The sequence below is a fragment of the Mixophyes fleayi genome, chromosome 1, assembly GCF_038048845.1.
Source record: "Mixophyes fleayi isolate aMixFle1 chromosome 1, aMixFle1.hap1, whole genome shotgun sequence".
Classification (NCBI taxonomy): Eukaryota; Metazoa; Chordata; class Amphibia; order Anura; family Limnodynastidae; genus Mixophyes; species Mixophyes fleayi.
In genome coordinates, this window is record NC_134402.1 from 461,768,539 (window position 1) to 461,795,115 (window position 26,577).

The window sequence follows — 26,577 nt, forward strand, 5'->3', positions numbered from 1 at the left end:
TGCAACCCCAAAGGCATATCTGGAGTCAGTGTAAATGTTAGCTGTTCTCCCTTCTGCATACTGACATGCACTTATAAGTGCTTCTAATTCAGCTTGCTGTGCAGATTGACTTGGTGGGAGGGGTTGCTGGAGTACAATATCTGTTTCTGTTGTAACTGCATAACCTGTTTTGGGAGAGCCCTCCTCATAGTACCTGGACCCATCTACAAACAGGAGTAAATCAGGGTTGCTAAGAGATGTCTCTTTAACATCCCCGGGAGGTTTAGTTTCCAGATCCATTAAGGCTAGACAGTCATGATCACAGAAAAAAGTTTTTAGTTGTGTTTCCTGTTTTGTCACAGTCTCAACACTCTCTGTATTGTCTGTGTCTTCAGCGTCTATACTGTTACTCCCCTCTTTTATATCCATGCAACTTGGGAACAATGTTGCTGGATTTAAAACTGTGCATCTTTTTAGCGTACCGTTTGAGGGTGTCAGTAGTGCTACTTCATATTTAGTTAATCTAGCCGCTGAGATGTGTTTTGTTCTGGCTTGATTCAGTATTTCCATGACTGAGTGTGGTACCTGAATGGTGAGAGGGTGATCCAGCACTATGTCTGCAACTTTTTGTAGCAATAAAGCGGCTGCTGCTACTGCTTTTATACATGTTGGGGCTCCCACTATGACAGAATCTAGCTTCTGGGAGTAGTACCCCAATGGTCTTTGTCTGCTCCCATGCTCTTGTGTTAGTACGCCATGAGCGTGCCCTTCTTGTTCATGGCAGAACAAGTTAAACGGTAGTTCATAGTTAGGTAGCCCAAGGGCTGGGGCGCTTGTGATTAAATCTTTGATCAGCTCAAAAGCTGCTTTTTGTTCAGCTGTTGACCAAAACATATTGCAACTTCTATTCATTGGAAGTTGGATCAATGCAATCTGGATTGCCTAAATGGTCTTTTTTGCTGGAGATCTGTGAAGAAAAAAACTTTTGCATAAAGATTAACATTTATTCACTAGGAATTACAGTAACTGTTATTAATTCACGTTGAACAGCTGCTAATACGACACTTGCTTAAAAGTTTCTCTTTGTAGCTTAACTGTGACGCTATGCGTTCCATGCAATGAAAAACTGATTTCCTCAAAGAGGCAGTCCCTAATCTCACAAACAGGGAATGTCAAAGTGACGAGACCTGGGCGAGTGTTCAAAGCCACTCCTTTCTCATCATCTCTTTGTAAACCAAATATTCACACATATTTCCAGATTCTGTGATTTCCATGTTTAAAGTACAAATATATATTCACAATTCTCGCTCACAGACGACATTTTATCTCGTAACAATTCTTTATGGGCATAACAAACCCTCCTGATTTCTGAGAACATTTATCAGCGCCATTTTACACAGATAAAAACAGCTTGTAATATATCTCCATGTAAAGCTCACTCCCACAATTCTCAACTTCATTAAAGAGAAAGCTATTTTTCTCAAAAAAAAAAATTACTTTGTTCAAATATAGAAACGGCTTGTTGGACCCCAGCCAACTTTGTTCTGAAACCAGTAATAGTGATAATGTGCATTATTTACAGTCTTGTGACGGACCAAAAACTTTAAAACTTCTTTTGCATCTCTTCAAAAACATTACATTTACAACTGTACAGCTTTTTCAACCTTGAAACATGTCTCTTGTAAAACGGTCAAGACAGACAAACACGGATCTCTCTCACACACAGTAAGAAGGAGATAAAACTCACATACAGAGAAAGAAAAATTAACTGCTATCTTCCAGCCTACTGCTGTGGAACTACAAGTCCCAGCATTAGATTAAATACACATTAGCTTCAACATGCTAATATCAATCAGCACTCAGGACATATTTTTCCTATTGAAAAATAGAAACATACTTGGAAGAACCATTTTATCAATGTTACATTGTCAGATAACAAAAAAACACAGAGTGCTTCTTATCTCAACACACTGAAATCTTTTACACAGAATAAGGGAGGGGCACATCTCACTCTTCAGCTGCGCAGCATTTAAACATACATTTTTAGTACACAACCTACTTGATTCATTGTTTTAGTCATTATATCATTTAGCTTGTGATACATTTTCTATTTAATCATTGTCACTTAAATTTGTTAACTGTAACATATCACAGCAATCATTGTCATTCTCTAATTCTTCTGACATTTTACACCATGCAACACATCTGTCAAAATAACCTTTTTCTTTCAGTGTTTTCTCATTGTCTTTAATTAGTTGTTTAAAAAATGGAACCTTTAATATACCGGTTTTCAGACACCCCTGCAGCTTTGAACAGTTTTCTCATCCCTTTTGTGAAATCCTTGCCTTTATGCTTTCGCATATACTTTATGGGGTCTAGATCCCCGTACTTTTCGGATTTCTTTCCTGTCTTGGACCCTTTATTTCCCATAATGGGATTACCTTATGGTCCAATATATTTTGAATGACAAAACTTTTATTTGTTCCTGTCTTGCTTTACAACAAGGTTGCAGCTGGTCTGCCTTTCTGAATGTTCCTGACTACTTTCATTAAAATCCATCAAAAAACACAATCACGTATACAATCAAGATTATTTGCAGGGTCAACTGTGTGATCTGACTGAGTTCTGTGGTGTTATTCATGTGTATGTATCAGGTGTATGGCATAGAGAAGACAATATATCAATACATGTAACAATACAAGACAGATTACACACAAGTACCTTGATACTCTTAATAGTATCTGTTGCCAGAGTTCAGGGATCTCCGTCAATCAGACTGCAGTACCCTCGAGCTGGGATAATTCCCCCTCCACAGAGACAGCTCTAAGAGCAAAAATAAAGCTTTTTGCTCACCAGCGCTGGATTAACGTCTGTCTGTCTGGAAAGGGAGAACCCCGTTGTCGGGAGGTCTGATGTATTGGAGATCCCGGCGACGAGTCCCCACTGAAACTGTCAGAGATGACCTAAACGGGTCCTTTCTCCTGAACTCCAGCTGCTATACCTTGTGGGTATCGATCGATAGAGAAACAGACAACTTCAGATGTTTAGGCTGAAAATGATTCTGATTCTGACCAGCCCTAAGTCAGAGTAGCTTTATTTATGCATAGTTTCACAGACAAAAGAAGATAAGGAATCCAAGGTTTCTGAAGGCATCCTGTTCAGGTCAGCAGTTTGTAGACAGGATGTACAGCAGGTGTCTTATCTCAGTCACGTAGGCCTCAAATGGGGGTCGTGGGCTCCCTGTACTGAAACTGCTGGATGTGCACATTCTTGAGAAGAGACATATTGAAGAAAAGATAAGAATGTGAGGCAAAGTTCATTAGGGAATAGTAATTATACAAAATGCATTACTTTAAGAAGTTCATAAAATGTATATCTCTCACAATATATATATATAGTATATTACATGGTATCCGGGAGGCCTCTGCTCTTTCTTCGTGTACCCTCCTCTCATTCACCAATGACATTTCGGATGTTATCCATAATTAGTGATGTTCCAGATCCGCTTGTGACTAATGACTTCTCTCTCCCTGCACTGTGATATGACAGAGAGCGACCGCCAGCCTTGATCGGGACCCGTCCATTGCTGACACCGTTGGAGAGGGACAGGCCCATAGACATGGACACCGTGGTATTATCAGCACACAGCTACTGGCTGAAATGGCAGATTCCACAACCCAGGAGGATTCATACAGGAAGCCGAGCACAGACCGCAGGCGACACACAGGTAACGGCCTACAGCATCCGGAGCTCTCCACACGTTACACAGCAGATCATTCATATGTTTAATGTATGTATGACTGACCGTTGTCTGCTGTTGTGTGCGTGGTGATAATACAGAGGCAGCTGGTCACACAATATAGTAGAGATGGGGGAAGAGGGGGTAATATGGGTGTAGAGGGCCTATAGGTGTCACAGTAGGGTTAGGGTACAGTGAGAAGAGCAGAGGATGGAGAGAGTGCAGGATGTGCCAGAGGTAGAGGCACCGGCTGAGAGCTGGGATACGAGTGAGGGTCATGCAGGAGCAGGGGGCCAACAAGCGGCAGAGGGGTCCAGGACGATGACCCTTGATGTAGCCTCTAGGAGGGAGGGCAGGAGGTTTTTTCCACCCCTTTGCCATATTGCTGGGGAACATGGGGGCTTGTGGAGGGGTCACTCTGCCCATTTTTAGAGTGTTTTATTTTGTATTACACAGTGCTGTGTATATGGGCTGTACGGAGGTAACTGTCAATTATGAGCTTTGTGACTGACGATTACCACTGATCCGGCCGCAGATACTAAATCATTTATTTAAACTCTGACACAAACATAGTATTTCATTTCACAAAGCACAGTGCACGTGTGTAGCATGCTCCTCATGCGTAGTACCATTCTGTCAAGGGGCCACCTGGAGGCAGAAGAATGTATTGCAGGGAATATCAAAATGACGCTTTGGGAAACATATGCACAATGTTAGGGTAATGGTACATCCGTTATATCGCCTTGTAACCACATTTTCTATCCCTAGGTCAGAGAGAAGACATGCTCAGGAAATATCTGTACCAGAAGTTCAGGTAAGTTCATTTCTTTACCCCTAGGACAGGCCTGTAAATACATTGTGTCCATCCAATGACCTGCTCTGCGCTGGGCCGGATCTGTTATATAGCGCTGTATGTAAAGGAAGGAGAGGCCTCTACTACATAACTTACATAGAGACTGAGTGTCTGCGCTGCACATGCCGGTCTACTAGAGTTTACATCCTTAGCTGTTGGGTTTCCAGCATAGAGAAAACTCTCGTCATCCTCCCCCCTCCCCCCATATTTCTTTCTTCCGGGGGCATCGGAGTCTGAGTGGAGCCTACAAGTCTGCTTCCCATTAACTGCCCAAATGTAGGACAACTGGCTCTTTGTGTATGTGATGGAGCAGAAGAGAAATGATTGAGAACTTACTCAGCTTGTACCAGAAATGTGATATGTGCAGAATTCTCATGGACCCTACAACGTTCTCATGATGAGATGTGCGCTGTGCTGTACTGATAATAGATGGAGAGAGGAGATGTGCGCTGTGCTGTACTGATAATAGATGGAGAGAGAGGAGATGTGCGCTGTGCTGTACTGATAATAGATGGAGAGAGAGGAGATGTGCGCTGTGCTGTACTGATAATAGATGGAGAGAGAGGAGATGTGCGCTGTGCTGTACTGATAATAGATGGAGAGAGGAGATGTGCTCTGTGCTGTACTGATAATAGATGGAGAGAGAAGAGATGTGCGCTGTGCTGTACTGATAATAGATGGAGAGAGAGGAGATGTGCGCTGTGCTGTACTGATAATAGATGGAGAGAGAGGAGATGTGCGCTGTGCTGTACTGATAATAGATGGAGAGAGGAGATGTGCTCTGTGCTGTACTGATAATAGATGGAGAGAGAGGAGATGTGCACTGTGCTGTACTGATAATAGATGGAGAGAGGAGATGTGCTCTGTGCTGTACTGATAATAGATGGAGAGAGGAGATGTGCTCTGTGCTGTACTGATAATAGATGGAGAGAGGAGATGTGCTCTGTGCTGTACTGATAATAGATGGAGAGAGGAGATGTGCTCTGTGCTGTACTGATAATAGATGGAGAGAGGAGATGTGCTCTGTGCTGTACTGATAATAGATGGAGAGAGGAGATGTGCTCTGTGCTGTACTGATAATAGATGGAGAGAGGAGATGTGCTCTGTGCTGTACTGATAATAGATGGAGAGAGAGGATGTGCTCTGTGCTGTACTGATAATAGATGGAGAGAGGAGATGTGCTCTGTGCTGTACTGATAATAGATGGAGAGAGAAGAGATGTGCGCTGTGCTGTACTGATAATAGATGGAGAGAGAGGAGATGTGCGCTGTGCTGTACTGATAATAGATGGAGAGAGGAGATGTGCTCTGTGCTGTACTGATAATAGATGGAGAGAGAGGAGATGTGCGCTGTGCTGTACTGATAATAGATGGAGAGAGGAGATGTTCTCTGTGCTGTACTGATAATAGATGGAGAGAGGAGATGTGCTCTGTGCTGTACTGATAATAGATGGAGAGAGAGGATGTGCTCTGTGCTGTACTGATAATAGTTGGAGAGAGAGGAGATGTGCTCTGTGCTGTACTGATAATAGATGGAGAGAGGAGATGTGCTCTGTGCTGTACTGATAATAGATGGAGAGAGGAGATGTGCTCTGTGCTGTACTGATAATAGATGGAGAGAGGAGATGTGCTCTGTGCTGTACTGATAATAGATGGAGAGAGGAGATGTGATCTGTGCTGTACTGATAATAGATGGAGAGAGGAGATGTGATCTGTGCTGTACTGATAATAGATGGAGAGAGGAGATGTGCTCTGTGCTGTACTGATAATAGATGGAGAGAGAGGAGATGTGCTCTGTGCTGTACTGATAATAGATGGAGAGAGAGGAGATGTGCTCTGTGCTGTACTGATAATAGATGGAGAGAGAGGAGATGTGCTCTGTGCTGTACTGATAATAGATGGAGAGAGGAGATGTGCTCTGTGCTGTACTGATAATAGATGGAGAGAGGAGATGTGCTCTGTGCTGTACTGATAATAGATGGAGAGAGGAGATGTGCTCTGTGCTGTACTGATAATAGATGGAGAGAGGAGATGTGCTCTGTGCTGTACTGATAATAGATGGAGAGAGGAGATGTGCTCTGTGCTGTACTGATAATAGATGGAGAGAGGAGATGTGCGCTGTGCTGTACTGATAATAGATGGAGAGAGGAGATGTGCTCTGTGCTGTACTGATAATAGATGGAGAGAGAGAGGAGATGTGCTCTGTGCTGTACTGATAATAGATGGAGAGAGGAGATGTGCTCTGTGCTGTACTGATAATAGATGGAGAGAGGAGATGTGCTCTGTGCTGTACTGATAATAGATGGAGAGAGAAGAGATGTGCGCTGTGCTGTACTGATAATAGATGGAGAGAGAGGAGATGTGCGCTGTGCTGTACTGATAATAGATGGAGAGAGGAGATGTGCTCTGTGCTGTACTGATAATAGATGGAGAGAGAGGAGATGTGCGCTGTGCTGTACTGATAATAGATGGAGAGAGGAGATGTGCGCTGTGCTGTACTGATAATAGATGGAGAGAGGAGATGTGCTCTGTGCTGTACTGATAATAGATGGAGAGAGAGGATGTGCTCTGTGCTGTACTGATAATAGATGGAGAGAGAGGAGATGTGCGCTGTGCTGTACTGATAATAGATGGAGAGAGGAGATGTGCTCTGTGCTGTACTGATAATAGATGGAGAGAGAGGAGATGTGCGCTGTGCTGTACTGATAATAGATGGAGAGAGGAGATGTTCTCTGTGCTGTACTGATAATAGATGGAGAGAGGAGATGTGCTCTGTGCTGTACTGATAATAGATGGAGAGAGAAGAGATGTGCGCTGTGCTGTACTGATAATAGATGGAGAGAGAGGAGATGTGCGCTGTGCTGTACTGATAATAGATGGAGAGAGGAGATGTGCTCTGTGCTGTACTGATAATAGATGGAGAGAGAGGAGATGTGCGCTGTGCTGTACTGATAATAGATGGAGAGAGGAGATGTTCTCTGTGCTGTACTGATAATAGATGGAGAGAGGAGATGTGCTCTGTGCTGTACTGATAATAGATGGAGAGAGGAGATGTGATCTGTGCTGTACTGATAATAGATGGAGAGAGGAGATGTGCTCTTTGCTGTACTGATAATAGATGGAGAGAGAGGAGATGTGCTCTGTGCTGTACTGATAATAGATGGAGAGAGAGGAGATGTGCTCTGTGCTGTACTGATAATAGATGGAGAGAGAGGAGATGTGCTCTGTGCTGTACTGATAATAGATGGAGAGAGAGGAGATGTGCTCTGTGCTGTACTGATAATAGATGGAGAGAGAGGAGATGTGCTCTGTGCTGTACTGATAATAGATGGAGAGAGGAGATGTGCTCTGTGCTGTACTGATAATAGATGGAGAGAGGAGATGTGCTCTGTGCTGTACTGATAATAGATGGAGAGAGGAGATGTGCTCTGTGCTGTACTGATAATAGATGGAGAGAGGAGATGTGCTCTGTGCTGTACTGATAATAGATGGAGAGAGGAGATGTGCGCTGTGCTGTACTGATAATAGATGGAGAGAGGAGATGTGCTCTGTGCTGTACTGATAATAGATGGAGAGAGAGAGGAGATGTGCTCTGTGCTGTACTGATAATAGATGGAGAGAGGAGATGTGCTCTGTGCTGTACTGATAATAGATGGAGAGAGGAGATGTGCTCTGTGCTGTACTGATAATAGATGGAGAGAGAAGAGATGTGCGCTGTGCTGTACTGATAATAGATGGAGAGAGAGGAGATGTGCGCTGTGCTGTACTGATAATAGATGGAGAGAGGAGATGTGCGCTGTGCTGTACTGATAATAGATGGAGAGAGGAGATGTGCTCTGTGCTGTACTGATAATAGATGGAGAGAGAGGAGATGTGCGCTGTGCTGTACTGATAATAGATGGAGAGAGAGGAGATGTGCGCTGTGCTGTACTGATAATAGATGGAGAGAGAGGAGATGTGCGCTGTGCTGTACTGATAATAGATGGAGAGAGGAGATGTGCTCTGTGCTGTACTGATAATAGATGGAGAGAGAAGAGATGTGCGCTGTGCTGTACTGATAATAGATGGAGAGAGAGGAGATGTGCGCTGTGCTGTACTGATAATAGATGGAGAGAGAGGAGATGTGCGCTGTGCTGTACTGATAATAGATGGAGAGAGGAGATGTGCTCTGTGCTGTACTGATAATAGATGGAGAGAGAAGAGATGTGCGCTGTGCTGTACTGATAATAGATGGAGAGAGAGGAGATGTGCGCTGTGCTGTACTGATAATAGATGGAGAGAGGAGATGTGCTCTGTGCTGTACTGATAATAGATGGAGAGAGAGGAGATGTGCACTGTGCTGTACTGATATAGATGGAGAGAGGAGATGTGCTCTGTGCTGTACTGATAATAGATGGAGAGAGGAGATGTGCTCTGTGCTGTACTGATAATAGATGGAGAGAGGAGATGTGCTCTGTGCTGTACTGATAATAGATGGAGAGAGGAGATGTGCTCTGTGCTGTACTGATAATAGATGGAGAGAGAGATGTGCTCTGTGCTGTACTGATAATAGATGGAGAGAGAGGATGTGCTCTGTGCTGTACTGATAATAGATGGAGAGAGGAGATGTGCTCTGTGCTGTACTGATAATAGATGGAGAGAGAAGAGATGTGCGCTGTGCTGTACTGATAATAGATGGAGAGAGAGGAGATGTGCGCTGTGCTGTACTGATAATAGATGGAGAGAGGAGATGTGCTCTGTGCTGTACTGATAATAGATGGAGAGAGAGGAGATGTGCGCTGTGCTGTACTGATAATAGATGGAGAGAGGAGATGTTCTCTGTGCTGTACTGATAATAGATGGAGAGAGGAGATGTGCTCTGTGCTGTACTGATAATAGATGGAGAGAGAGGATGTGCTCTGTGCTGTACTGATAATAGTTGGAGAGAGAGGAGATGTGCTCTGTGCTGTACTGATAATAGATGGAGAGAGGAGATGTGCTCTGTGCTGTACTGATAATAGATGGAGAGAGGAGATGTGCTCTGTGCTGTACTGATAATAGATGGAGAGAGGAGATGTGCTCTGTGCTGTACTGATAATAGATGGAGAGAGGAGATGTGCTCTGTGCTGTACTGATAATAGATGGAGAGAGGAGATGTGATCTGTGCTGTACTGATAATAGATGGAGAGAGGAGATGTGCTCTGTGCTGTACTGATAATAGATGGAGAGAGAGGAGATGTGCTCTGTGCTGTACTGATAATAGATGGAGAGAGAGGAGATGTGCTCTGTGCTGTACTGATAATAGATGGAGAGAGAGGAGATGTGCTCTGTGCTGTACTGATAATAGATGGAGAGAGAGGAGATGTGCTCTGTGCTGTACTGATAATAGATGGAGAGAGGAGATGTGCTCTGTGCTGTACTGATAATAGATGGAGAGAGGAGATGTGCTCTGTGCTGTACTGATAATAGATGGAGAGAGGAGATGTGCTCTGTGCTGTACTGATAATAGATGGAGAGAGGAGATGTGCTCTGTGCTGTACTGATAATAGATGGAGAGAGGAGATGTGCGCTGTGCTGTACTGATAATAGATGGAGAGAGGAGATGTGCTCTGTGCTGTACTGATAATAGATGGAGAGAGGAGATGTGCTCTGTGCTGTACTGATAATAGATGGAGAGAGGAGATGTGCTCTGTGCTGTACTGATAATAGATGGAGAGAGGAGATGTGCTCTGTGCTGTACTGATAATAGATGGAGAGAGAAGAGATGTGCGCTGTGCTGTACTGATAATAGATGGAGAGAGAGGAGATGTGCGCTGTGCTGTACTGATAATAGATGGAGAGAGGAGATGTGCTCTGTGCTGTACTGATAATAGATGGAGAGAGAGGAGATGTGCGCTGTGCTGTACTGATAATAGATGGAGAGAGGAGATGTGCGCTGTGCTGTACTGATAATAGATGGAGAGAGGAGATGTGCTCTGTGCTGTACTGATAATAGATGGAGAGAGAGGATGTGCTCTGTGCTGTACTGATAATAGTTGGAGAGAGAGGAGATGTGCTCTGTGCTGTACTGATAATAGATGGAGAGAGGAGATGTGCTCTGTGCTGTACTGATAATAGTTGGAGAGAGAGGAGATGTGCTCTGTGCTGTACTGATAATAGATGGAGAGAGAGGAGATGTGCTATGTGCTGTACTGATAATAGATGGAGAGAGAGGAGATGTGCTCTGTGCTGTACTGATAATAGATGGAGAGAGGAGATGTGCTCTGTGCTGTACTGATAATAGATGGAGAGAGGAGATGTGCTCTGTGCTGTACTGATAATAGATGGAGAGAGGAGATGTGCTCTGTGCTGTACTGATAATAGATGGAGAGAGGAGATGTGCTCTGTGCTGTACTGATAATAGATGGAGAGAGAGGAGATGTGCTCTGTGCTGTACTGATAATAGATGGAGAGAGGGAGGAGATGTGCTCTGTGCTGTACTGATAATAGATGGAGAGAGGAGATGTGCTCTGTGCTGTACTGATAATAGATGGAGAGAGAGGAGATGTACGCTGTGCTGTACTGATAATAGATGGAGAGAGAGGAGATGTGCGCTGTGCTGTACTGATTATAGATGGAGAGAGAGGAGATGTGCTCTGTGCTGTACTGATAATAGATGGAGAGAGAGGAGATGTGCGCTGTGCTGTACTGATAATAGATGGAGAGAGAGGAGATGTGCGCTGTGCTGTACTGATAATAGATGGAGAGAGAGGAGATGTGCGCTGTGCTGTACTGATAATAGATGGAGAGAGGAGATGTGCTCTGTGCTGTACTGATAATAGATGGAGAGAGGAGATGTGCTCTGTGCTGTACTGATAATAGATGGAGAGAGGAGATGTGCGCTGTGCTGTACTGATAATAGATGGAGAGAGAGGAGATGTGCGCTGTGCTGTACTGATAATAGATGGAGAGAGAGGAGATGTGCGCTGTGCTGTACTGATAATAGATGGAGAGAGAGGAGATGTGCGCTGTGCTGTACTGATAATAGATGGAGAGAGGAGATGTACGCTGTGCTGTACTGATAATAGATGGAGAGAGAGGAGATGTACGCTGTGCTGTACTGATAATAGATGGAGAGAGGAGATGTACGCTGTGCTGTACTGATAATAGATGGAGAGAGAGGAGATGTGCTCTGTGCTGTACTGATAATAGATGGAGAGAGAGGAGATGTGCTCTGTGCTGTACTGATAATAGATGGAGAGAGAGGAGATGTGCTCTGTGCTGTACTGATAATAGATGGAGAGCAAGGAGATGTGCTCTGTGCTGTACTGATAATAGATGGAGAGAGGAGATGTGCTCTGTGCTGTACTGATAATAGATGGAGAGAGGAGATGTGCTCTGTGCTGTACTGATAATAGATGGAGAGAGAGGAGATGTGCGCTGTGCTGTACTGATAATAGATGGAGAGAGGAGATGTGCTCTGTGCTGTACTGATAATAGATGGAGAGAGGAGATGTGCGCTGTGCTGTACTGATAATAGATGGAGAGAGGAGATGTGCTCTGTGCTGTACTGATAATAGATGGAGAGAGGAGATGTGCTCTGTGCTGTACTGATAATAGATGGAGAGAGGAGATGTGCTCTGTGCTGTACTGATAATAGATGGAGAGAGGAGATGTACGCTGTGCTGTACTGTTAATAGATGGAGAGAGGAGATGTGCTCTGTGCTGTACTGATTATAGATGGAGAGAGAGGAGATGTGCTCTGTGCTGTACTGATAATAGATGGAGAGAGGAGATGTGCTCTGTGCTGTACTGATAATAGATGGAGAGAGGAGATGTGCTCTGTGCTGTACTGATAATAGATGGAGAGAGAGGAGATGTGCTCTGTGCTGTACTGATAGTAGATGGAGAGAGGAGATGTGCTCTGTGCTGTACTGATAATAGATGGAGAGAGGAGATGTGCGCTGTGCTGTACTGATAATAGATGGAGAGAGAGGAGATGTGCGCTGTGCTGTACTGATAATAGATGGAGAGAGGAGATGTACGCTGTGCTGTACTGATAATAGATGGAGAGAGAGGAGATGTGCGCTGTGCTGTACTGATAATAGATGGAGAGAGGAGATGTGCGCTGTGCTGTACTGATAATAGATGGAGAGAGGAGATGTGCTTTGTGCTGTACTGATAATAGATGGAGAGAGAGGAGATGTGCTCTGTGCTGTACTGATAATAGATGGAGAGAGGAGATGTGCTCTGTGCTGTACTGATAATAGATGGAGAGAGGAGATGTGCGCTGTGCTGTACTGATAATAGATGGAGAGAGGAGATGTGCGCTGTGCTGTACTGATAATAGATGGAGAGAGGAGATGTGCTCTGTGCTGTACTGATAATAGATGGAGAGAGGAGATGTGCTCTGTGCTGTACTGATAATAGATGGAGAGAGGAGATGTGCTCTGTGCTGTACTGATAATAGATGGAGAGCAAGGAGATGTGCTCTGTGCTGTACTGATAATAGATGGAGAGAGGAGATGTACGCTGTGCTGTACTGTTAATAGATGGAGAGAGGAGATGTGCTCTGTGCTGTACTGATTATAGATGGAGAGAGAGGAGATGTGCTCTGTGCTGTACTGATAATAGATGGAGAGAGGAGATGTGCTCTGTGCTGTACTGATAATAGATGGAGAGAGGAGATGTGCTCTGTGCTGTACTGATAATAGATGGAGAGAGAGGAGATGTGCTCTGTGCTGTACTGATAGTAGATGGAGAGAGGAGATGTGCTCTGTGCTGTACTGATAATAGATGGAGAGAGGAGATGTGCGCTGTGCTGTACTGATAATAGATGGAGAGAGAGGAGATGTGCGCTGTGCTGTACTGATAATAGATGGAGAGAGGAGATGTACGCTGTGCTGTACTGATAATAGATGGAGAGAGAGGAGATGTGCGCTGTGCTGTACTGATAATAGATGGAGAGAGGAGATGTGCGCTGTGCTGTACTGATAATAGATGGAGAGAGGAGATGTGCTTTGTGCTGTACTGATAATAGATGGAGAGAGAGGAGATGTGCTCTGTGCTGTACTGATAATAGATGGAGAGAGGAGATGTGCGCTGTGCTGTACTGATAATAGATGGAGAGAGGAGATGTGCGCTGTGCTGTACTGATAATAGATGGAGAGAGGAGATGTGCTCTGTGCTGTACTGATAATAGATGGAGAGAGGAGATGTGCTCTGTGCTGTACTGATAATAGATGGAGAGAGGAGATGTGCTCTGTGCTGTACTGATAATAGATGGAGAGAGGAGATGTGCTCTGTGCTGTACTGATAATAGATGGAGAGAGGAGATGTGCTCTGTGCTGTACTGATAATAGATGGAGAGAGAGGAGATGTGCTCTGTGCTGTACTGATAGTAGATGGAGAGAGGAGATGTGCTCTGTGCTGTACTGATAATAGATGGAGAGAGGAGATGTGCTCTGTGCTGTACTGATAATAGATGGAGAGAGGAGATGTGCTCTGTGCTGTACTGATAATAGATGGAGAGAGGAGATGTGCTCTGTGCTGTACTGATAATAGATGGAGAGAGAGGAGATGTGCTCTGTGCTGTACTGATAGTAGATGGAGAGAGGAGATGTGCTCTGTGCTGTACTGATAATAGATGGAGAGAGGAGATGTGCGCTGTGCTGTACTGATAATAGATGGAGAGAGAGGAGATGTGCGCTGTGCTGTACTGATAATAGATGGAGAGAGGAGATGTACGCTGTGCTGTACTGATAATAGATGGAGAGAGAGGAGATGTGCGCTGTGCTGTACTGATAATAGATGGAGAGAGGAGATGTGCGCTGTGCTGTACTGATAATAGATGGAGAGAGGAGATGTGCGCTGTGCTGTACTGATAATAGATGGAGAGAGGAGATGTGCGCTGTGCTGTACTGATAATAGATGGAGAGAGGAGATGTGCTCTGTGCTGTACTGATAATAGATGGAGAGAGGAGATGTGCTCTGTGCTGTACTGATAATAGATGGAGAGAGGAGATGTGCTCTGTGCTGTACTGATAATAGATGGAGAGAGGAGATGTGCTCTGTGCTGTACTGATAATAGATGGAGAGAGGAGATGTGCTCTGTGCTGTACTGATAATAGATGGAGAGAGAGGAGATGTGCTCTGTGCTGTACTGATAGTAGATGGAGAGAGGAGATGTGCTCTGTGCTGTACTGATAATAGATGGAGAGAGGAGATGTGCTCTGTGCTGTACTGATAATAGATGGAGAGAGGAGATGTGCTCTGTGCTGTACTGATAATAGATGGAGAGAGGAGATGTGCTCTGTGCTGTACTGATAATAGATGGAGAGAGAGGAGATGTGCTCTGTGCTGTACTGATAGTAGATGGAGAGAGGAGATGTGCTCTGTGCTGTACTGATAATAGATGGAGAGAGGAGATGTGCGCTGTGCTGTACTGATAATAGATGGAGAGAGAGGAGATGTGCGCTGTGCTGTACTGATAATAGATGGAGAGAGGAGATGTACGCTGTGCTGTACTGATAATAGATGGAGAGAGAGGAGATGTGCGCTGTGCTGTACTGATAATAGATGGAGAGAGGAGATGTGCGCTGTGCTGTACTGATAATAGATGGAGAGAGGAGATGTGCTTTGTGCTGTACTGATAATAGATGGAGAGAGAGGAGATGTGCTCTGTGCTGTACTGATAATAGATGGAGAGAGGAGATGTGCTCTGTGCTGTACTGATAATAGATGGAGAGAGGAGATGTGCGCTGTGCTGTACTGATAATAGATGGAGAGAGGAGATGTGCGCTGTGCTGTACTGATAATAGATGGAGAGAGGAGATGTGCTCTGTGCTGTACTGATAATAGATGGAGAGAGGAGATGTGCTCTGTGCTGTACTGATAATAGATGGAGAGAGGAGATGTGCTCTGTGCTGTACTGATAATAGATGGAGAGCAAGGAGATGTGCTCTGTGCTGTACTGATAATAGATGGAGAGCAAGGAGATGTGCTCTGTGCTGTACTGATAATAGATGGAGAGAGGAGATGTGCTCTGTGCTGTACTGATTATAGATGGAGAGAGAGGAGATGTGCTCTGTGCTGTACTAATAATAGATGGAGAGAGGAGATGTGCTCTGTGCTGTACTGATAATAGATGGAGAGAGGAGATGTGCTCTGTGCTGTACTGATAATAGATGGAGAGAGAGGAGATGTGCTCTGTGCTGTACTGATAATAGATGGAGAGAGGAGATGTGCTCTGTGCTGTACTGATAATAGATGGAGAGAGAGGAGATGTGCGCTGTGCTGTACTGATAATAGATGGAGAGAGGAGATGTACGCTGTGCTGTACTAATAATAGATGGAGAGAGAGGAGATGTGCGCTGTGCTGTACTGATAATAGATGGAGAGAGGAGATGTGCGCTGTGCTGTACTGATAATAGATGGAGAGAGGAGATGTGCTCTGTGCTGTACTGATAATAGATGGAGAGAGGAGATGTGCTCTGTGCTGTACTGATAATAGATGGAGAGAGGAGATGTGCGCTGTGCTGTACTGATAATAGATGGAGAGAGGAGATGTGCTCTGTGCTGTACTGATAATAGATGGAGAGAGGAGATGTGCGCTGTGCTGTACTGATAATAGATGGAGAGAGAGGAGATGTGCTCTGTGCTGTACTGATAATAGATGTAGAGAGGAGATGTGCGCTGTGCTGTACTGATAATAGATGGAGAGAGGAGATGTGCTCTGTGCTGTACTGATAATAGATGGAGAGAGAGGAGATGTGCTCTGTGCTGTACTGATAATAGATGGAGAGAGAGGAGATGTGCTCTGTGCTGTACTGATAATAGATGAAGAGAGGAGATGTGCTCTGTGCTGTACTGATAATAGATGGAGAGAGGAGATGTGCTTTGTGCTGTACTGATAATAGATGGAGAGAGGAGATGTGCTCTGTGCTGTACTGATAATAGATGGAGAGAGGAGATGTGCTCTGTGCTGTACTGATAATAGATGGAGAGAGGAGATGTGCGCTGTGCTGTACTGATAATAGATGGAGAGAGGAGATGTGCTCTGTGCTGTACTGATAATAGATGGAGAGAGGAGATGTGCGCTGTGCTGTACTGATAATAGATGGAGAGAGGAGATGTGCGCTGTGCTGTACTGATTATAGATGGAGAGAGAGGAGATGTGCTCTGTGCTGTACTGATAATAGATGGAGAGAGGAGATGTGCTCTGTGCTGTACTGATAATAGATGGAGAGAGGAGATGTGCTCTGTGCTGTACTGATAATAGATGGAGAGAGAGGAGATGTGCGCTGTGCTGTACTGATAATAGATGGAGAGAGGAGATGTGCTCTGTGCTGTACTGATAATAGATGGAGAGAGGAGATGTGCTCTGTGCTGTACTGATAATAGATGGAGAGAGGAGATGTGCTCTGTGCTGTACTGATAATAGATGGAGAGAGAGGAGATGTGCTCTGTGCTGTACTGATAATAGATGGAGAGAGAGGAGATGTGCGCTGTGCTGTACTGATAATAGATGGAGAGAGAGGAGATGTGCTCTGTGCTGTACTGATAATAGATGGAGAGAGAGGAGATGTGCTCTGTGCTGTACTGATAATAGATGGAGAGAGGAGATGTGCTCTGTGCTGTACTGATAATAGATGGAGAGAGGAGATGTGCGCTGTGCTGAACTGATAATAGATGGAGAGAGAGGAGATGTGCGCTGTGCTGTACTGATAATAGATGGAGAGAGGAGATGTACGCTGTGCAGTACTGATAATAGATGGAGAGAGAGGAGATGTGCGCTGTGCTGTACTGATAATAGATGGAGAGAGGAGATGTGCTCTGTGCTGTACTGATAATAGATGTAGAGAGGAGATGTGCGCTGTGCTGTACTGATAATAGATGGAGAGAGGACATGTGCTCTGTGCTGTACTGATAATAGATGGAGAGAGGAGATGTGCTCTGTGCTGTACTGATAATAGATGGAGAGAGGAGATGTGCTCTGTGCTGTACTGATAATAGATGGAGAGAGGAGATGTGCTCTGTGCTGTACTGATAATAGATGGAGAGAGAGGAGATGTGCTCTGTGCTGTACTGATAATAGATGGAGAGAGGAGATGTGCGCTGTGCTGTACTGATAATAGATGGAGAGAGGAGATGTGCTCTGTGCTGTACTGATTATAGATGGAGAGAGAGGAGATGTGCTCTGTGCTTTACTGATAATAGATGGAGAGAGGAGATGTGCTCTGTGCTGTACTGATAATAGATGGAGAGAGGAGATGTGCTCTGTGCTGTACTGATAATAGATGGAGAGAGAGGAGATGTGCTCTGTGCTGTACTGATAATAGATGGAGAGAGGAGATGTGCGCTGTGCTGTACTGATAATAGATGGAGAGAGGAGATGTGCTCTGTGCTGTACTGATAATAGATGGAGAGAGGAGATGTGCGCTGTGCTGTACTGATAATAGATGGAGAGAGGAGATGTGCTCTGTGCTGTACTTCACAGCAGACCATGAACTTTCCCTCGGGGGCTTTGACCAGTATTTTCATGGACTAGATGCTGTAATAGTGATAGATAAATGCTCCATTGACATTGTGGTCTTTATGAACGTCTCCATAACACTAATTCCGCTTACAGTTCACACCCTGATACATAGTCCTTACATATCTCCTCACAGCCAAGAAGTCCTTGAAGTTCTCCGATCACCTGCAGAAGAGCTGAAGGTGACAGAGACCACAACCAAGAGAGACTATCACGTGGACGGCTTTATACCCCAGACCCCACCTACCACCAAGGTATGTCCTACGGTAAGACGGGATTATGTCTCATACCTGTAGCTAGAAGTCTCCAGCATCTTCCCTGTAGATGGATCTCGCTCGTGGTAGTGACACCAGATTTGGGGTGAGAATATGTGGTGTTGTACAGGTATACTAGTTATTGTTTGTGTTTTTTGCAGAGTCACGATTATTGCACTGAGGAGGCGGTGACCTTCTGGACGGACAATGTGCGTAATATCACGGTAAGTTACACTGTATTACTTTGTTGTATGTCCACAGCTCTGAGCTATAAACACTTCAACTAACTTCACAGGGGCTGCAGAGTGCCAGGTAATGCTGGTATCGCGTTATCTTGGTTCTATATACAGTGTATGTACCTGCCCTGGGTGAGGATGAGCGGGACTAGGGGATATACAACATGACCAAAAGTATGTGGACACCAGAAGATCACATACATATGTTCTTGTTGAACATCTCATTCCAAAACCATGAGCATTAACATGAACGTTGTCCCCCCTTTGCCGCTATAACAGTCACCCACTCTTCTGGGAAGGCTTTCAACTAGACTTTGGAACATGATTGTGGAGAGTCTAATCCATTCAGCCACAAGAGCATTAGTGAGGTCATGCTCTGATGTTGGGTGATATAGCCTGGCTTGCAGTTGGCGTTACCATTCATTCCAAAGCTGTTCGAAGGGGTTGAGGTCAGGCGTCTGTGTAGGACAGTCAAGTTCCATACCATTTTTTGATGGACTTTGCTTTGTGCACAAGGGCATTGTCATGCTTAAACAGGAAAGTGTCACGGAATTTCAGAGATGACTGCTAACCAGTTTTGGTGCAACTGAGCGCGGAGTCCAACGTACCCCCGATATTCATCAGGGACCCCCGCAAGGGGGTTTGGGCTTAGCTGTTAGTTAATGGGAGGAGGTGGAGGCTGAAGGTTGGAGAATTTGTAAAGAACGAAAGGTTTTAACAAGGAGATGTGAAATGAGTTATTCACACGGAGTGAAGGAGGTAGATGGAGCTTATAGGTAACCGCATTAATAATATGAGCAATGCGGAAGGGACCAATATAACGGGGAGCGAATTTCATTGAAGGTAGCTTGAGCCTGAAATTACGCGTGGACAGACCTTGTCCTCAACGTGAAGAACTGGAATCTTCCTACGGTGACGATCAGCAAAGTGTTTATGCCGTTCCGAGGACTGTAAGAGTTTAGATCGTACCTGAGTCCAAATCTTCGAAAAGTCACCGACCATCTCTTGAGCTGCAGTTACAGATGCACTGGGAACTTCTGAAAAGGTGGGAAGTATGGGATGTCTGCCAAAGATGGTAAAGAAGGGAGATGTTCCAGAAGATTCATGTTGATGGATATTATGTGAAAATTCTGCCCAAGGTAAATAATCTCTCCAGGAGGATAGGTGATCAGAGCAGTAACAACGGAGGAACGTCTCCAAATCCTGGTTGACCCGCTCAGTCTGACCATTGGTCTGGGGATGGTATCCCGATGAGAATTTTAGCTTAATTCCTAGATTGCTGCTAAAGGATCTCCAGAATCTTGAAATGTACACCTCTGTCAGAGATGATCTCAACGGGGCAACCGTGGATCCAGAAAATATTCTTAATAAAAAGAGTGGCTAGATCAGCAGCAGATGACAATTTCTTGAGAGAGACAAAAGGTGCCCATTTGGAAAAACGATCGACCACCACCCAAATAGTATTGAAGCCATGACTATTGGGGAGATCAGTAATAAAATCCATGCTGATGCTTGCCCAAGGTGAGTCTGGAACCGGGAGCGGAACAAGAAGCCCTGCTGGTGGACGCCTAGGTGTCTTGTGACGAGCACATACACTGCAAGCTGCAACATGCTCGTGAACGTCAGCACTCAAGGATGGCCACCAATAGCTGCGGGACTAAAGAGCAATGGTCTTCTTAACCCCAGTATGACCAGCAAATCTGGAATCGTGGGCTCAAGCCAACAATCTGGGACGGAGATGGGTCTCCACAAAAGAGCGTCAGGAGGTGTCTTAACAGAGGATTTAGTCAAAGCCAGGATCTTCGGAGGACTGATGATAGGTCTAACGTCTGACTGGCAAGAATCCGAAGGATCAAAAGACCTGGGAAGTGAATCAGCCCTGGAATTTTTTGACCCAGTACGGTAAGACAGGATCAACTGGAATCTGAAAAAAAAAAAGAGTGACCAGCGTGCCTGACGAGGGTTAAGGCACTGAGCGGATTCCAGATAGGTGAGGTTCTTAAAATCTGCGAATACCGTGATAGGATGGAGAGCGCCTTTAAGCAGGTACCGCCATTCTTCTAAGGCTATCTTGATGGCCAGGAGCTCCTTGTCTCTGATGCTATAGTTGGCCTCACCGGGTAAAAATTTCCTGGAGAGAAAGCCACATGGCAAGAAAGTGCTGACAGAGTTCTTCTGAGAGAGAACTGCTCCCACACCCACCGAAGAAGCATCCACCTCTAGAAAGAACGGTCATAGTTGATCAGGTTGTCTCAAGACTGGAGCGTTGGTGAAAGCCTCCTTAAGAACTTTGAAAGCCAAGACTGCCTCCTGAGGCCAGTTTTTGGCTAGCCCACCTTTACGGGTAAGTGATGTGATGGGTGAGATCAACGAAGAGAAGTTTTTAATGAATTTCCGGTAATAGTTGCAGAATCCAATAAAACGCTGAGTAGCCTTCAGGCCAGAGGGTAGAGCCCAACTAAGGATAGATTCTACCTTCTTTGGATCCATTTGAAGATCCATGCCAGAGATTATATACCCGCGGAAGGGAACCTGATGTTGATTAAAAAGGCACTTCTCCAGCTTGCAATATAGGTGATTAGTGCGAAGGCGAGACAGAACTTCTTTGACATGATCTCAATGGCCAAACATAGGCCTCGGGAAGAACAGGCTGCGGAGTAGAGGCTAGACAGGTGATCGAAGACTCAGGAGGATGTACAGCAGTCAAGCAATGTTGTTTGCAGATGGATCCCCAAGAAATGACTTGGGCACGAGACCAATCGAACTGCGGATTGTGAGCTTTAAGCCAGGGAAGGCCCAAAATAACAGGATTGACGGACTGAGGAAGAATCAGGAAACTTATCCACTCAGAGTGAAGCGCTCCTACCCACAGCCGTAAGGGACTGGTAATGCGATCGATGGAACCGTTGCTGATACGATTACCATCAATTGCGGTCAGTGCCAGAGGCTGTGGCAATGGAAGGATGGATTGACGAAGTTTGGAAGCCAACTCGGGAAATGAAGGTCCCAGCGGATCCAGAGTCCACAAAAGCTTTCAATTGCTGGGAGCCATCTGTAGAAAATAGCGTAATAGACATCAGAAATTCAGAATCTCTCAAGGTGTAGGGAGTGCGGGACTTGGATCCTAGAATGACCCCCCCTGTTATCGCCTAGGATGGGGCATTTCCTGACCTCTTGGAGCATGAGGAGAGAAGATGACCCGAGTCCCCACAATAAAGGCAGAGACGATTCTTGATGTGTCTGTAACGCTCCTCCTGGGAAAGGCGAGAGCGGCCAATTTGCATAGGTTCCTCCGAAGGAATTACTGGAGCTTGGAACTGAGGTGCCAGGCGAGGGAAGGGGCGATGGGGTCCGTTCACGTTCTTGAGTACGTTCCCTGTGGCAGATGTCCACCTTAACACACAGAGACCAAGTCGTCAAGATCAGATGGAAGCTCACGAGAGGCCAGATCGTCCTTGATGCGGTCGTTTAACACCTGCCAAAAGGTTGCTACCAGAGCCTCATTGTTCCAGCAGAGTTCTGAAGCAAATGTAAAACTGCCCAGCAGTGAGTGAACCTTGACAGAGAGCTAATAGGCCAGAAGCGGCGGAGGAAACACAGCCAGGCTCATCAAAAACCCTCTGAAAATTCTTAATGAAGGTGGAAGAATCTCAGAGCGTAGGATCATCCCGTTCCCAGAGGGGTGAGGCCCAAGACAAGGCTTGACCAGAGAGGAGGAAAATTATATAAGCCACTTTGGTTCTCTCGGAGGCGAAATTTCCAGAGGAAAGCTCAAACTGAATACCACACTGGTTAAGGAACCCACGACATTTCTTAGGATCGCCATCATATTTTTCCGGCGGTGGAATACGTAGGCTTCTGGAACTAGCGGTGCTGGCAGTAGACGTTGTGGCTGCGGAGGAAACTGTTACTGCTAAGGCTGTCTGGCTTGTTGGGGGAGACCCCTGCTGAAGGGTGTCTAAACAAGAAACAACCCCTTGTAGACATTGCAAGAGTTGTGCCTGATTAAAGTCTTGCTGATGCACCCTCTGGGCTAAGTGGAGTAGAAGGTCCCGAGCTGAGGGTTCGTCCTGTCCACTCATATGTGCCAGAGTATACTGTCACGGAATTGCAGAGATGACCGCTAACCAGTATTGACGCAACTGAACAGACAGGCGCAGAGTCTAACGTACCCCCGATATTCATCAGGGACCCCCGCAAGGGGGTTTGGGCTTAGCTGCAGAGGTAATGCAGGTCGCGGTTCTCCAAGGCAGTCACCGGTGTAGCGACAGTAGTAGACAGGCGTAGTCAGGCAATCCGGGTCAGAGCCAACCGAGCGGTGCAGTACACAGGGAGGATCCAGAGAGAAGTCAGGTCAAGCCAAATAGTCAAACCAGCCGGGCAGCGAGGTACCAAAACGAAACACAGGAGAATAGTCACAGGAAGCCGAGTCAGAACCGAAGAACACTGGATCAGAAGTACAGGAAGTGCTGGAGCAGGAGTGAACCAATACTCTGGCACTAGACATGTGTCAGGCTGCTTTATATACCCTAAGGTGCCTCCTGATTGGGTTAGGGAGATTTTGGCGGTAAGACATATCTGACCCGCGTGCTGAGGATGACTCGGAGGAGAGGATGTATCTGACCCAGGTGCTGAGGATGACTGGAGGAGGGGATGTATCTGACCTGGGTTCTGAGGATGACTGGGAGGAGGGTATGTATCTGACCCTCGTGATGAGGATGACTCGGAGGAGGGGACATATCTGACCCGGGTGCTGAGGATGAATGGGAGGAGGGGGGTGTATCTGACCTGGGTGCTGCGGATGACTGGAAGGAGGGGATGTATATAACCCGCGTGCTGAAGATGACTCGGAGGAGGGGATGTATCTGACCCGGGTGCTGAGGATGACTGGCAGGAGGGGATGTATCTGACCCAGGTGCTGAGGATGACTGGGAGGAGGGGGATGTATCTGACCCGGGTGCTGAGGATGACTGGAGGAGGGGATGTATCTGACCCAGGTGCTGAGGATGACTGGCAGGAGGGGACGTATCTGACCCAGGTGCTGAGGATGACTGGGAGGAGGGGATGTATCTGACCCAGGTGCTGAGGATGACTGGGAGGAGGGGATGTATCTGACCCGGGTGCTGAGGATGACTGGAGGAGGGGATGTATCTGACCCAGGTGCTGAGGATGACTGGCAGGAGGGGACGTATCTGAACCGCGTGCTGAGGATGACTGGGAGGTGGGGATGTATCTGACCCAGGTGCTGAGGATGACTGGGAGGAGGGGATGTATCTGAACCGCGTGCTGAGGATGACTGGGAGGTGGGGATGTATCTGACCCAGGTGCTGAGGATGACTGGGAGGAGGGGACGTATCTGACCCGGGTGCTGCGGATGACTGGAAGGAGGGGATGTATATAACCCGCGTGCTGAAGATGACTGGCAGGAGGAGAGGATGTATCTGACCCAGGTGCTGAGGATGACTGGGAGGTGGGGATGTATCTGACCCAGGTGCTGAGGATGACTGGCAGGAGGGGATGTATCTGACCCAGGTGCTGAGGATGACTGGCAGGAGGGGATGTATCTGACCCAGGTGCTGAGGATGACTGGAGGAGGGGGATGTATCTGACCCAGGTGCTGAGGATGACTGGCAGGAGGGGACGTATCTGACCCAGGTGCTGAGGATGACTGGGAGGAGGGGATGTATCTGACCCAGGTGCTGAGGATGACTGGCAGGAGGGGATGTATCTGACCCAGGTGCTGAGGATGACTGGCAGGAGGGGACGTATCTGACCCAGGTGCTGAGGATGACTGGCAGGAGGGGGGGCATCTGACCTGATAAATGTGACCAGATTTGGACCTCTGGACATGTTCTCTATTACCGGATAAATATATGATGACCTCTGAAATAGTCTCACTATTATTATAACTTACCATTGGTGTTGTCTTATATTGTACAGTTAATGCAAAATATAATAATAATAAAGGTTCTTTAAAACTATAACACTGATTGTCTCCTCTGTCTGTCGTATTTAGGGGGTATCAGACAGGAGAGCAGAAGACTCTCCGTTCAAAAAGAGTTCAGCGTTTACAACACCAATATCTCATTATCTGGATCAGCCAGTTCCTCACAGCCTGGAGAACTACCCCAATATGTGATACGGAGAACCGTCCCGATGTGTAATAAGGAGAACCGTCCCGATGTGTAATAAGGAGAATCGCCCCGATGTGTAATGAGGAGAACCGCCCCGATGTGTAATGAGGAGAACCGCCCCGATGTGTAATGAGGAGAACCGCCCCGATGTGTAATGAGGAGAACCGCCCCGATGTGTAATGAGGAGAACCGTCCCGATGTGTAATAAGGAGAACCGTCCCGATGTGTAATAAGGAGAATCGCCCCGATGTGTAATGAGGAGAACCGCCCCGATGTGTAATGAGGAGAACCGCCCCGATGTGTAATGAGGAGAACCGCCCCGATGTGTAGTATGTAGAACCGCCCCGATGTGTAATAAGGAGAACCGCCCCGATGTGTAGTATGTAGAACCGCCCCGATGTGTAATAAGGAGAACCGCCCCGATGTGTAATAAGGAGAACCGCCCCGATGTGCTATAAGGAGAACCGCCCCGATGTGTAATAAGGAGAACCGCCCCGATGTGTAATAAGGAGAACCGCCCCGATGTGTAATAAGGAGAACCGCCCCGATGTGTTATAAGGAGAACCGCCCCGATGTGTAATAAGGAGAACCGCCCCGATGTGTTATAAGGAGAACCGCCCCGATGTGTTATGAGGAGAACCGCCCCGATGTGTAATAAGGAGAACCGCCCCGATGTGTTATAAGGAGAACCGCCCCGATGTGTTATGAGGAGAACCGCCCCGATGTGTAATGAGGAGAACCGCCCCGATGTGTAATAAGGAGAACCGCCCCGATGTGTTATAAGGAGAACCGCCCCGATGTGTTATAAGGAGAACCGCCCCGATGTGTTATGAGGAGAACCGCCCCGATGTGTAATAAGGAGAACCGCCCCGATGTGTAATAAGGAGAACCGCCCCGATGTGTTATAAGGAGAACCGCTCCGATGTGTTATAAGGAGAACTGCCCCGATGTGTTATAAGAAGAACCGTCTCGATGTGTAATATGTAGAACCGCCCCGATGTGTAATATGTAGAACCTCCCCGATGTGTTATAAGGAGAACCGTTTCGATAAGCTATCCCGCAGTTGGATAATTCTTCCAATAAATATACCTGAGCTCAAAGCAATGTGTCATTGAAGCATATTTATTAATTAACAGGGTTTTGTCCCATTAATTATCATCTGTTATTGCACGATGAGAGATGATTTTTCGGGTCCATCCCGGGACAGCGCATCCGGCGGGCGGCGGTGACGGTGGTGACTTTATTTCCTTCGCAGTCCAAGTGAACAGTGGTTGTGGGTGAAGTCTGTCTGCAGCCCCTCGGTAGAACCTGTGAGATATTGGTCCCCACCCAAGCGAAGTGGGAGAGGAGGTTCTAGGGCGCAGGTTGTATTGATGTGATTGCAGTGTAAACAAACGGCACAGTTGGCGATGTTGCTCTAATGCTATTAATAGATGAATGATTGAGCCTGCTCAGTCATCGCCAACTGTGCCGTGTAATCGTGTCTTTACTCCACTTTACGTTCTGGCCAGAACCATTGTATATACTGCTATGATCTCCTATGATTGTTAATAAAGTGCAATTTCTTTTATTTAACCACATAATAATTTACACTGCCATCACATCAATACAACACCTCTATGCGCCCTAGAACCTACTTTCCCATTTCGTTTGCACCTTTACCTTAACAGTCCAGTTACTGTCCCACCTTCATCCACAAGCTGACGCCTGCACAGAACCACCTTTGTGATAGTGATCGGAGGGAGAGCTTTCTCTACCACAATGCTCTCACCGTAGGTTCCAATGGCCAGATGGCGATAGCCAGCGGGGACAAGTTCAAAGATTATCGGAACTTGGTAAACCACGCAAAATAGTGGTCTCCATAGAAACCTGACGTGTGGTCCTGCAGCAT

At 46.2% G+C, this 26,577-nt stretch overlaps 1 protein-coding gene across 2 annotated transcripts in view; it reads left to right on the forward strand.

The window, feature by feature from the left end:
- The window catches only part of SPAG8 (sperm associated antigen 8), a 26,982-nt gene extending 1,196 nt beyond the window's left edge, over positions 1-25,786 (forward strand). The window contains exons 2-6 of one of the 2 annotated variants that reach the window (XM_075187388.1): positions 3,529-3,706; positions 4,487-4,532; positions 18,199-18,328; positions 18,478-18,540; positions 24,569-25,786. In XM_075187388.1, the coding sequence (XP_075043489.1) occupies positions 3,529-3,706; positions 4,487-4,532; positions 18,199-18,328; positions 18,478-18,540; positions 24,569-24,691 (540 nt within the window). In that variant the 3' untranslated portion in view covers positions 24,692-25,786. The remainder of the gene's footprint in view (positions 1-3,528; positions 3,707-4,486; positions 4,533-18,198; positions 18,329-18,477; positions 18,541-24,568) is intronic. The other variant, XM_075187389.1, reaches the window with a different exon arrangement.
- The last annotated feature ends 791 nt before the right edge of the window (positions 25,787-26,577 follow it).